Genomic DNA, 12,777 nt, shown 5'->3' with positions numbered 1-12,777 from the left:
AAACAATATTCTGACAATGATAATCTGGTACCCTACCGTGCAGTAATCTGACATATATTTGCAGCACCGTTCAAAACACCTCGCACTGAGCACAGGGCCTGTCGATGAGTACATGCTCTCCACAGAGATAGGATGGGGTGACCTAAATGCGCGCTTAACACACAGCCTGCTTCTAACCAATTCAGCGGTGGTCACCAGGGAAGGCCGGGGCTTGTCGGGTCCACAAAGAGTTCCTGCCGCTGCATTAAGAGCAGCGCATCAGTATGCAGCAGGCATGGGCTGCGCCTTAGACATGCAAATTCCGGGGCATTTTGGAAACTCGTGTTCTACAATTACTGTTCACACTGGGTGGATTATAACCAGGCAGAGCAGGAGCTGCCGCATCCAAAGGACCGGCTCAATGTCACTTTATCCTTTTCTACTCTATTGTCTCATTGGGGGAATTTCATTCCTGAGAATCTATCTATCTATCTATCTATCTATCTATCTATCTATCTATCTATCTCCCTATCTATCTATCTATCTATCTCTCTATCTATCTATCTCCCTATCTCTCTAACTCCCTATCTATCTATCTATCTATCTATCTATTTATCTATCACTGAACGTGTTCTATCTATCTATCTATCTATCTATCTATCTATCTATCTATCTATCTATTCCTGAAATATCTATTTGTCTGTCTGCCAATTCCTGAATTCAGTCTATCCATCTATCTATCTATCTGTCTATCTATCTATCTACCTATCTATTTATCTATCCCTGAACGTGTTCTATCTATCTATCTATCTATCTATCTATCTCTCTGTCTATCTATTCCTGAAATATCTATCTATCTATTTGTCTGTCTGCCGATTCCTGAATTCACTCTATCCATCTATCTATCTATCTATCTATCTATCTATCTCCCTATCTATCTACCTATCTGTCTATTTATCTATCCCTGAACGTGTTCTATCTATCTATCTATATATCTATCTATCTCTCTGTCTATCTATTCCTGAAATATCTATCTATCAATCCATTGGTCTATCTCTCAGTCTGTCTGTCTTTCTATCAATTCCTGAAATTAATTCTATCTATCTATCTATTCCTGAAATCAATCTATCTATCTATCCGTCTATCTGTATATCTATCCGTCTATCTGTCTATCTATCCATCAATCTATCTATTCCTGAAATCTATCTATCTATCTATCAATTATTCTGGCGTTCTATCTCTCATTCTATAGTTCCGTCTCTCTGTATTTCTATATGTATACTTATCTGTTTATCTCTCGTTCCATCGCTCTGTCTACTGATACTACTTTGGAAGCACAGACAGCAATACTGCACTTGTGATGAAGTGTGTGTGTTTTTAATCGATAAAATGGCTGCCTCTGCTGTACCACTAGAGAGGCCTCATAGTAAACAACGTCAGACGCATCACTGACCTAAATATGCAGATGAAACAAATCTACAACGCGCGCCTGTCCTGTGTGCTATGAGTTATATTCAAACTACAACACTTTGGCACAACAGCACCAAACACAGCGTGATGGCATTTACCCTCCAGTGCCAAAAGAACACCACTTGTGCATCGCTGTCATGCACAGGCGCTGGTAACAGCGATTAGTTAGAGGAAAAAGTTGAGCGGTACACACTCTTGTTAGAAAAAGAATAAACACTTCAAAATGTTTTTTTTTTCTGCAATTTCTTACATTTTTCTGCTTTCTAGTGCCCTACAGTCAAACTGCCGGATTATTTCTATCACTGTAGTTGTTTGTTTTCCCTGAGAGGGTGGTATTATGTACCATACAAATGACGGTTTATTTTCCTGTTGACACGACTTTGCATCGACCGCACAATTTTAATTGCAGAACAGGGGCTACAGTATCACGGCAGCCGCTGCAGAGAGAGCACGCGCAACAAGCCAACGAAACTTTTTTCTTTTTACCACAACACGCAAATATTTCCAGCAAGTTAGCACATTAGGACAGGAAAGAGATGCAGAAAACGTGAGAGAGATGCTTATGGACGACCAAGTCACTCAAAAGTCCTGCAAATACTTAAAGTCGTCGAGCCTCCGCCAATATTTGCAGCTATCTTTGGCGTTCGGTTTCCAAAAACCCACAATTCAAATAGCAAGATTTAAGTATCATTCAATGGCACTTAAGGGTCGCTCCTCAAACAAAGCCCTGAACATGCAGCAGGAGAGGTGCATTCACGAGAAGGGTATGGTGTTTGGAAAACCTGCTGCTTCACGTCTGTTTATCTGGAGACACACTCGATTGGCACTTCGAGCTGTTTTGGTTCCCGAGGGCCGCAGAAAGTAAAAGTAAAAGGGGACTCACCTATGGCCGCGTCGCAGATGAGTTGTTGTGGGTGCGCAGCGGCACAGCTGCAGGCTTCTGCCCGCTCCTGGTGTCTGAAGGTCAGAAGCAGCAGCACTGAAAACAGACAGCCACTGACGGCAGACTCCATGCTGACTTACAACGCACAGCTGACCGCCTGGGCAGAGCAGTCCGTTTCCCCCTCTCCCTGGGCTCGAAGATAAACTTGCCGCTCGCCTCCCCGCCGTCCCCTCCCCTGCCTTTGCTTCTGTTCCCGCAAGCACACCAGACGCCACCGAAGAGCTCGCCAAGGCTCCCTTTGAGTGCAAGCTTATGCTATCTGACTTCTAACTCTCCTCAAATGGGACCCTCTTTTTATGTCTGAGAGCCTGGCTGCTAACCCCGCCTTCCTGATGAAAAAAGCCGAGCTCTGTTGAAAATATTGTACGACAGTTTTATTGTATTAAACTTTCCTGCTCTGATCTGAATGCTAGAGTTGTGACTCAGCGTGACTATTAATAACCCCGAACCTTAATTTTAGAAAATTCAGATTTACAGCCTCTTATTTCAGGGTCGGGCTCGGTGTTTGGAGTAAAATTGGGGACATGTTTGTATAGATTAACTGTTCCAGTTGGAATTAATGGTCCATTTACTTTTTAGCCCAAGCAGAAAGGTGAACATTTGAACTTTGAAAGATAAACTGAATGTTTTATTGCAGTACCCAGTGTTTTAAATTAGAAATACAGAAGTGGAGTACTCTCTATTTAGAGCAAATCTTTGCTTCCGAGAAGTGCCGGTATTCTCTCATTAAATGTTTTGCAGGAGTGCTGAAAAGAACATGTACCCTCCCTTTCGAATGATAGAAGTGCAGGTACTCCGTACTGGACAGCACCGGCCCATTTCAAGCACTGACTGTAACACACAGCAAGAACAACACTACATTTCATACACTGTATGTAATCAGACAACAAACAACATTAATTTGCTATGCCAAGTTAAAAGGCTTTTAAAAAATAGCGGTAGTTTACTTTATGAAGTCTCAGCTACAGGCAACTTTAGCTGTCTATTGGCAGACCTATTGTTTCCAATATATTACATCTGAGCTTTGGATCTGTCCCTGACACAAGACTTGATGGCTTTGTTGTCTATCTTGGTTGTCTGCCGGTTGGTCATCCAATGGTTTCCTCCTTATTGTTGTGTTTGTCCTCTCTCCACGTTCCCTGATTGGATGTGCTGAATACTTTAATTGCAAACTTCAATGGATTATTTTTTTAAATGTTGTATCCCTCTCTCCATGGGAATGCATGTGTTTCCTCTTTCTTTCTTTACCCCTATTTTTTACAATTGTCTCCCCCACTCTTTCTCTTTTCACTCAAGGCTGCTGCCCATCTCACTCCCCATCCTGCTCCCTGTGTTAACTCTTTTAAATTATTATTTATTTTAATAAATGCTTGGAAGCAAAAAAATTATGCCAGACTTCTCACTTCAGTTGTTGCACTTTGCACACATTTATTCTTAACTCTTTTTACATTTTCACATACAAGCATCTGCCATGTTAGAATAGTAAATTAAATAAGGTTGCCAGGCATCAAGAAACATTCATGCACATCAGCGGCCATCTTGAAATTGTTCTTTAATAGAAAATCCCACCACAAATGCTAAAGAGGCCTTCCAGATTGAGTCCACCCAATCCCAGCCCTTGATGCCTACATCCACGGAAAGTCGAAAGCCATTAGTTAGATCCCTGGATCTTTACTGATAACTTCATCAAATTAAACACCTCCACATAAAACACTGTTCCTGTTTTCAGTAAGATAGTTGTGGTTCCTCCGTAATGACAGAGGAGCGTCACCCTACTGGTCAGAGCCAGATTATGAAAAATAAAATGATGAAAAAAATGATTATCGTTTTATTTTTCACTGTGAGCCAAGTCTGCCGAGGTTAGGGCGGGGTCATCCTCAATGGAGAGCAGAAGAAAGGCGGAGGGGTGGGCACTGTAAGTGCGCATGTCGGTTTGGCCGACCATTTTAGGATGTGCTTTGCACAGCCATGTGGAGAAAAGGCACAGGATCCCTGTGTCTGAGCGAGCGTCAGAACATCGCACTCAGGCCAAACCTGGAGCTTCTTTCATGTTGGTATAGCATGAGAGCAGTCTGGATTGGGTGGGAGAGTTAGAAATGGGGGTCTCTAGTTGGCAGAGGTATGTACCTTTGTCCAAATAGAGGCCCTTGCTTCTAGTCAGGGTAAGGGGGATACACTCCTAAAAAGAAACCTGCTCACCCCCTTGGTAGCTTGGCACAGGCAGACAGGCCTGCCTCAGAAGCATTTCTGAGCACATACAGTAACAGAGTGAAAACACTACAAACGGACACCACACAAGTTTAGAAAAATAAGCAATCTTTATCTAAGCAAGACCAAATGACAAAAATCCACAATACAGTATTAAAAATAAGACTTTCAAATGGTAGAAATAGTTCAGTTCAATGCAGGTTGTAAATGCGACACTTTTCCAACAAAGAACCTTCGATGTGTCATGCAAAAGAAACAAAAGGGTCACAGGGAAGGTGATGTGTCGGGTCCTTGCTTCGGGGGAGGTGATGCGTTGGTTCCTTCCTGCAGCACAGGGGAGGTGATGCGTCGGTCCTTACCGGAGAGAAGGGGATGCATGGGTTTTCTTACTGCTTTCCGGTTACGATGCGACAAGATGGCGACTCGATGCGATGATCTGGTGCGATGTAACAAAATGGTGGATCGATGCGATTCGATGGTCCGGTACGATGCGTGCACGTTCGCGGCTGCACGGCAGGTGCTGCGACGATCTTCTCGGCGATGCATCAGGACCTGGTGTGGATGCGGCACGCTTCATCCTTGTGGCTTGGCGAGGCATCGGAACCAAGTGCAGATGCGGCACGCTTCTTCCCCGTGACTCGGTGATGTGTCGGGAATCGGTGCGGATGCGACACACTTCTTCTCATTGCATCAATCTTCCAGCTCCCAGTGACAGCAGTCACCTCTTGCAGGATAGAATTCCCAGCAAGGAAATTCAGGGAGCTGGTGGTGAAGTCTTTGTGTCCCTGAGACTTCAGAACAGGAGGCAAGCTCAGTTTCAAGCCCTTGGAGATCTTTTCTTCAAGCAGGTGACAGAGCAAACAGCAAAGTACTTCTTCTCCTTTCCTTGGCAGCAAGCAGCCACTGCAGGCCAACCCCAGAGAGCAAACAGCACAGGAGCAGTATTCCTCCTCAGCTTCTCCGGCTCTTCTCCTTGGCAAAGCTTTCTTCTTGATTTCCCAGATGTGATCTAAAGTTCTGGGGTCTGGGTCCCTCTTTTTATACACACAAATTCTTTGTTCTCTGAAGGCAGAGAGTGTCTGTACCCAGCCAAAAACAGTTCAGTCCTCACTGGTGCAGCTTCCTGGCAGGAGGTGGAGACAGCATTGTTGAAGGCAGACCAGGTCCAGGCAGGTGGAAGGAAATATCCTACCCCTACTCTAAATTCAACCCAGGTCCCATTCAGCCCAGCCCTGACTCATCAGACTGCCAGAGCCGTATCCCTCTCCCCAGCTCCTGTCACTCACAAGCCAGACATGCAATACACAAACCTAGCAGAGGCCTTCTAGATGGTTAGGCAAGAAAATACCCACTTTATAAAAGTGGTATTTTCAAACACAGAATGTAAAAATCACCCTCACTAAAAGATGCACTTTAACATTCTGAGTTCAGGCTTACTAAACTTTATTTTCATATCTTGTTCCTAGGGCCAGTTAGGTTTATAAGATGTTATGAACTAACTGCTCATTATGGCCTATGCTAACAGATAGCCTTGCAATAGTGAAACACGGAATTGGCAGTATTTCACTATCAGGACATGCTACACTCATCAGGGCATGTCCTACCTTTCACATTCAATGCACCCTGCCCACAGGGGTACCTTGGGCCTACCTTAGGGGTGACTAACATGTAGAAAAGGGAAGGTTTAGGGACTGGAAAATGTGTGTACTTGCCAAGGCGACATAGCAGTCCCAGACTGCACACAGGCACTGCAATGGCAGGCCCGAGTCACATTTTACAGGCTGCTTCTGTGGGTGGCACAATCAGTGCTGCAAGCCCATCAGCAGCATTTGATTTACAGGCCCTAGGCACACATGGTGCACTGTACTAGGGTCTGACAAGTAAATCAAATGACCAATCATGGAGTCACTAATCCATAACAACAATTTTCAAAAGGGAGCACTTGCACTTTGGCACTGAACAGCAGTGGCAAAGTGCCCAAAGCATCTAGATCAGCAAAAACATAGCACAAACACAGGAGGCAACAGCAAAAAATAGAAGGGAGACCCAAGCCAATGGTGCTAGGTCTAACGCGTGTCCCCTCTAGCTAAATTGTGGGGAGAACTACCCACCCACTTTGGAGTTCTCTTCACTAAGGCGGAAAAATCTGGACAGACCATCTGCATTGGCGTGTTCTGTACCAGGGCAGTGTTCCACCATGAAGTCGATCCCCTGTAGGGAAATGGACCACCTCAACAGCTTTGGATTCTCACCCCTCTTCTGCATCAACATCTAAGGGGCCTGTGGTCTGTCTGAACCCGGAAGTGAGTCCCAAACAAGTATGCTCTCAAATTCTTTAGTGCCTAGACCACAGCAAATGCCTCATGCTCAATCGCACTCTACCCCTGTTCCTGTGGAAGTAACCGCCTACTAATGAAGGCTCCAGGTTGGTCTAGGCCCACTTCATTCAACTGTTTGAGCACAGACCCCATGCCATGCTCTGAAGCATCTGTCTGCACAATTAATTCCCTTGAGAAGTTGGGCACCTGAAGCGAGGGCGCCGTGCACGTGGCAGATTTCAGTGCATCAAAAGCTTTCTGGCAGGCGTCAGTCCAATTCACTTTCTTGCGCCGCTTCCTTGATGTCAGCTCTGTCAAGGGTGCAACAATGCTGCCATACCCCTTGACAAACCTCCTGTAATACCCTGTGAGTCCTAAAAAGGCTCTCACCTCTGTCTGGGTCTTGGGGGGTTACCAAGCCAGAATGGTATCAATCTTGCGCTGTAGGGGTGCCACTTGGCCGCTCCCAACCTGGTGTCCCAAGTACATCACAGAACCCTGCCTGATCTGGCACTTATTCGGCTTGATCGTGAAGCCTGCCCTCCGCAGCGCCTTCAACACTTCCCAGAGGTGGTGCAGATGTTCCTCCCAAGTGGCACTGAACACTGCAATGTCATCCAGGTAGGCGGCAATGAAATCCTCCAGTCCAGTCAACACCTGGTTGACAAACCTCTGAAAGGGGACAGGGCCATTCTTCATCCCAAAGGGCATCACCCAAATTGGTAGTGCCCATCTGGTGTGGAGAATGCTGACCTCTCTCTTGCTCCATCAGTTAAGGCGATCTGCCAGTACCCAGGCGTTAAGTCAAATGTACTGAGGTACTGGGCAGCCCCCAACTGTTCAATGAGCTCATCAGCTCTGGGGATGGGGTGCGTGTCAGTCCTTGTGACTGAATTGAGCCCTCGGTAGTCCACACAGAACCAGAGTCCTGGTGTGCTACCGGGTGTGGCAGCCTTTGGGACCAAGACCACTGGGCTGGCCCAAGGGCTGTTTGACGACTCAATCACCCATAGCGCTAACATTTTGGAGACCTCATCCTTGATGCAAGCTCTGACCCTGTGAGTCTCTCTGTAAATCCCATGTTTTACTGGAGGACTGTTCCCAGTGTCCACATCATGGACGCACGACTGAGTGACACAGGGGGTCAGGGAGAACAGGTCAGAAAACTGTCCCAAAAGTTGGCGACTGTCATCTTGCTGCTCAGGGGTTAGGGTGGTAGAGAGGTTCACACCGTCCACTAACCCATCTTGCTACTTTGCAGACAGGAGGTCAGGAATAGGCTCAGTCTCCTATTCCATTCCAGCATCTGTTGCTAAGAGCATGCCCACTTTGGACCTCTCCAAGTGGGGCTTCAGGCGATCCACATGCAGGACCCGCAAGGGGTTAGTGAGAAACTGCAAGTCCACCAAGTAGGTGACGTCACTCTTGCGCTCCACCACCTCAAATGGTCCGGTCCACTTATCCTGGAGCACACAAGGCTCCACTGGGGCCATGACCCAAACCTTTTGTGCAGGCTGAAACTCGATCAGAGTGGCGTTCTGATCATGCCACCGTTTCATCTCTTCCTGGCTGGCTTTCAGATTCGCCTGAGCGAGTTGTCTGAAACGCCTAGCCTGGTTTGTGAAGGTCAGCATGTAGCTATATACATCCTGGGGAGGTTTACTGGGAGCTTTCTCCCAGCCTTCTTTCACCAAACTCGGAGGTCCTCTCACAGGATGGCCGTACAGAAGTTCAAAGAGACTGAACTCTAAGGACTTCTGTGGCACCTCTCTGTAAGCAAACAGAAGGCATGGCGAGAGGACATCCCACTTACGCCTTATCGGTTCCTCAAGACCCATAATCATGCTCTTCAGGGTCCGGTTGAATCTCTCAACCAGCCCATTACCTTGGGGGTGGTAAGGAGTGGTGAACTTATAGGTTACGCCGCACTCCTGCCACAGGGACTTCATATACTTGGATATGAAGTTGATATCACGGTCTGACACCACCTCTCTGGGGAACCCCACACAGGAGAAAATCCCCATCAACACACGACCCACCATGGGGGCCGTCACAGTCCGGAGAGGGATGGCTTCTGGGTATCGGGTGGCAGGGTCCACCAAGATTAACCTATTGCCCATGGCTTTCTTGGGATCCAGAGGCCCCACAATGTCAATACCCACCCTTTCAAAAGAGGTGCTGCCACCAGGGAAAGGTTGGAAAGGATCCTTGTGCTTCCTCCCACTCTTACCGCTTGCCTTGCAAGTCTGATACGTCCTGCAATGAGTATCTAAACACTTGCACATTTGGGGGCCAGTAGAAGTGGGTGACAAGCCTTTCAAAGGTCTTATCTTGCCCCAAATGTCCTGCTAAAGCCGCATCATGAGACAGACCCAGTAGGAAGGCTGTGAAGTGCTGGGGTACCACAGCACACAGGCTGACCCAGGCTCAGCAACCTTAGGTTCGCTGTACAGGAGACCATTCTTCCAGTAAATTTAATTTGATCCAGACTGATCACCTGCTGCCTGGTTTACAGCCTGTTGCCGCAAACCCACAAGAGAAGGGCACTTCTTTTGCTCCTCGGAGAACTCTTCCCTGGAGGGGCCTCCTTCCTGCTTCCAATGGGTCAGCTCAGGCAGGTCCTCCAGTTGAGCTACTTGTCCCCCTGTTGGTTCAAGGGCATTCCCCTCCAAGGTTTGCCTCCTCCTGGACCGTGGAAACTTCGGGGGCCGGTTTCCTGCGCCCCCTTCCTCTTCTCTTTAAGGCAGGCACCTGGAACACTCTTTCAGGCTCCAGGTCCTCTTGAGTGCCCTTACCGGCTGCCATTGACCGAGTGGTCACACATGCCCACTCAGGCAGACCCAACATCTCTAAATGAGACCTCTGCCCCACCTTAGCCCAAGGGGAGTTCTTCAAATCATTGCCTAGCAGACAGTCAACAAGCATGGCTGGCCTCACAGCTACTTTCAAGGTACCTGAGACCCCCGCCCACTCAAAGGGAACCTGTGCCACTTTGCATAGGCACTCTGAGTTGTCAGCGGCAACTACAGGGTAGACTGTGTTGGGGACCACCTGCTCTTCGGACACCAGCCGACAACTGACAGCTGTCACACTGGCTCCAGTGTCTCTCAGAGCCTCCACACTATGGCCATTGATGGTCACCCACTGCCTGTATCTTTTAGTGTTATCGGGCAGATGAGTCCTTGGGCCCATCTCACTGTCTCCTAAAGGGACCAGGGACATCTCTGCAGGACCCCACCCACCTTGGGCACCCATCTCCTTTCCCAAGGCTACACTAGCCATTTCCCGTGGTGGGGCACCAGAAGGTGCATTGGTAACTGGTTTGTGACACTTAGGATCTCCCCTGAAGTAACCCACCTGACCACAGCTAAAACAAGGTTTGGGACCCCTCTGCACAGGCTTACCTGGCTGGACCCATGGTCTTTTGTCAGCAGGAGGCTGGGAACCCTTACATTAGATCCCTTGGGGATTACTTTGGGGCCCTTTTTGGAACTGCTTTTGTTTACCCTTGTCCCCCCCACTCTTCTGCTGGGGACCCTGCCCACCTTTCGCGGCGTCTCCCACAAGACCCTTGTGGACCCTGGTATTGACCCAGAGGTCCCCCTCCACAGGAAGCGTCCTGGGATCAGTCAGCTAACTATCAATCAGGTGCTGGCATAGCTCTGGAAAACAACGACTGGACAAGTGCTTCCATGCAATCAAATCATAGAGCGCCTGAAAATCATTTGCCTTACTACCCGTCACCCAACCATCCAATGCTCGGCAAAAAAAAAGACACATATTCCACCCAGGTGCTATACTCCAGCTTCTTGCAATTCCTACATTTCTACCTATAAAGCTCTGTGGTCAACCCATACCTGGTTACTATGGCTTCCTTCATGGGGGCATAGGACATCTGATCCTCAGTGGGCAATGCTAACAAGGTTTCCCTTCCTTCATCCATGAAGCGGCCCCACAACCCCACTCCCCAATCCTTCTCGGGAATTCTATGGGACATCATGGCTACCTCCACCATAGGATCCTCGGTCTGCCCACTGGAATTACTTGCTTCCAACCAGGCACTCAGCACCTTTTGGAACTCCTCCTTCCTGGTGAGACTTCTAATGGAGATTTAAAATTTGTTGCAGATGGTATTAAGCTGTGACACAGTGTAGGTATCAACCTTCTCTTCTTCAAATTCAATATATCCAGATGCAATGGATCCTTGTTTGCTCATGGTGAAAATTGGCAGTTCTCAAGATGCAAAAAACTCCAAGGCAAAATTCCACCAAAATGTATGTGGTTGCATAATGGTCTGCACTCACTAGTAGTGTACACCAATCACTGTATGTAAATCACAAATGCAAGTCCAGATCCTCACCTCTGACCACCAATGTTAGAAACGAGGGTCTCTAGTTGGCAGAGGTAGGTACCTATGTCCAAATAGGGACCCTTGCTTCTAGTCAGGGTAAGGGGGATACACTCCTAAAATAACCTCTGCTCACCCGCTTGGTAGTTTGGCACAAGAAGACAGACTTATCTCAGAGGCAGTGTGTAAAGCATTTGTGAACATATACAATAACACAATGAAAACACTACAAATGGACACCACACCAGTTTAGAAAAATAAGTAATCTTTATCCAAATAAGACCAAACGACAAAAATCCACAATGCAGTATTAAAAATAAGACTTTCAAATGGTAGAAATAGTTCAGTTCAATGCAGGTTGTAAATGCAACACTTTTCCAACAAAGTACCTTAGATGCGTCACGCAAAACAAACAAAAGGGTCGCAGGGGAAGTGATGCGTCGGTTCCTTGCTTCTAGTCAGGGTAAGGGGGATACACACTCTAGATAACCCGTGCTCACTCCCTTGGCATGAGCAGACAGGATTTTCCCAAAGGCAATGTGTAAAGTATTTGTACCAACACTCACAGTAACGCATTGATAACACCACAAATGGACACAACCCAGGTTTAGAAAAATAAAATATTTTTATCTAAGCTTCACAAGACCAAAACGACAAAAACCCAACATACACAATAAAAGGTTTTCAGTAGAAACAGTCCTTAGAAACGGATGTTACTAAAAATAGACTGGAGAACTCTTTATGCGAGGGAGTGATAGGGCAAAACAGTACTTGACTGGAAGTAATTTATGTGCTCAATCATGGTATTACAACTGCATGTTACTTCGGCACCGACGGACGATGCCCCTTCTGTCCTGGACCCTCTAATACTCTCCCAAGGCTGCCTCCGCAGCCAGGAACAATACGGATATGCCCCCAACTGCTCAAATCAGTGTCAAGAGAAAAGGGGGCCCCTGTACCTCAACTCTCCACCGTTATGACGGTACGGGCCGTAATCCGGACAAGTGCTTAAAACAGTTCCCGGCAGCACCCCACGTGGCGGCTCAAGCGCGCAGCTCTGAGCGTTACCTGGGAGACTAGATGAACACCGGCTCGAGGCTCCTTAGGACTCCGGCTCACTGATCCTCTCCACGCTGCATGGGGGTAGCTTCTTCCTGGTGGGAGCGCCGCTCTGCTAGCTCGGCAGTAAAGTGGACTTCCTGCTGGGCGGCTCAGCATCAGAGGTGTCCCGGTTGCTAGGAGACGCCTCGCAGCTGATCTTGCTCCCGCCCGGCTTCTTCCTCTGGTGATTACGATCTCTGCTGATGACTCGGGCCAGCGCCGGTGACGGCCGTTCAGTTGATCGCGGCTCCTGTCCACTTCCCAGTGGCTCCCAGCTGTGCACCGACACACACGCACAGCGTCGCGGAGATGATCTTGGGGGATGGAGCACTCTCGGGAGATGCAGGCTTGACGAAGGTTATACGCTGTTACACGCTGTGCCCAGACACACGCACACAGCGTTGGAGAGA

At 47.7% G+C, this 12,777-nt stretch overlaps 2 protein-coding genes across 2 annotated transcripts in view; one reads left to right on the top strand and one right to left on the bottom strand.

The window, feature by feature from the left end:
- TIMP4 (TIMP metallopeptidase inhibitor 4) overlaps window positions 1–2,723 on the bottom strand; it is an 82,626-nt gene extending 79,903 nt beyond the window's left edge. The window contains exon 1 of the mRNA XM_085624863.1: window positions 2,333–2,723. Coding sequence (XP_085480989.1) covers window positions 2,333–2,462 — 130 coding nt within the window. The 5' untranslated portion in view covers window positions 2,463–2,723. The remainder of the gene's footprint in view (window positions 1–2,332) is intronic.
- Window positions 1–12,777, top strand: part of SYN2 (synapsin II) — a 1,092,985-nt gene that overhangs the window by 737,101 nt on the left and 343,107 nt on the right. The gene's annotated exons all lie outside the window — the stretch shown is intronic.

This window comes from Triturus cristatus, chromosome 9, assembly GCF_964204655.1.
Source record: "Triturus cristatus chromosome 9, aTriCri1.1, whole genome shotgun sequence".
Taxonomy (NCBI): Eukaryota; Metazoa; Chordata; class Amphibia; order Caudata; family Salamandridae; genus Triturus; species Triturus cristatus.
The sequence above is the reverse complement of the archived record's forward strand: the minus strand, read 5'-3'. Positions and strand labels throughout refer to the sequence as shown.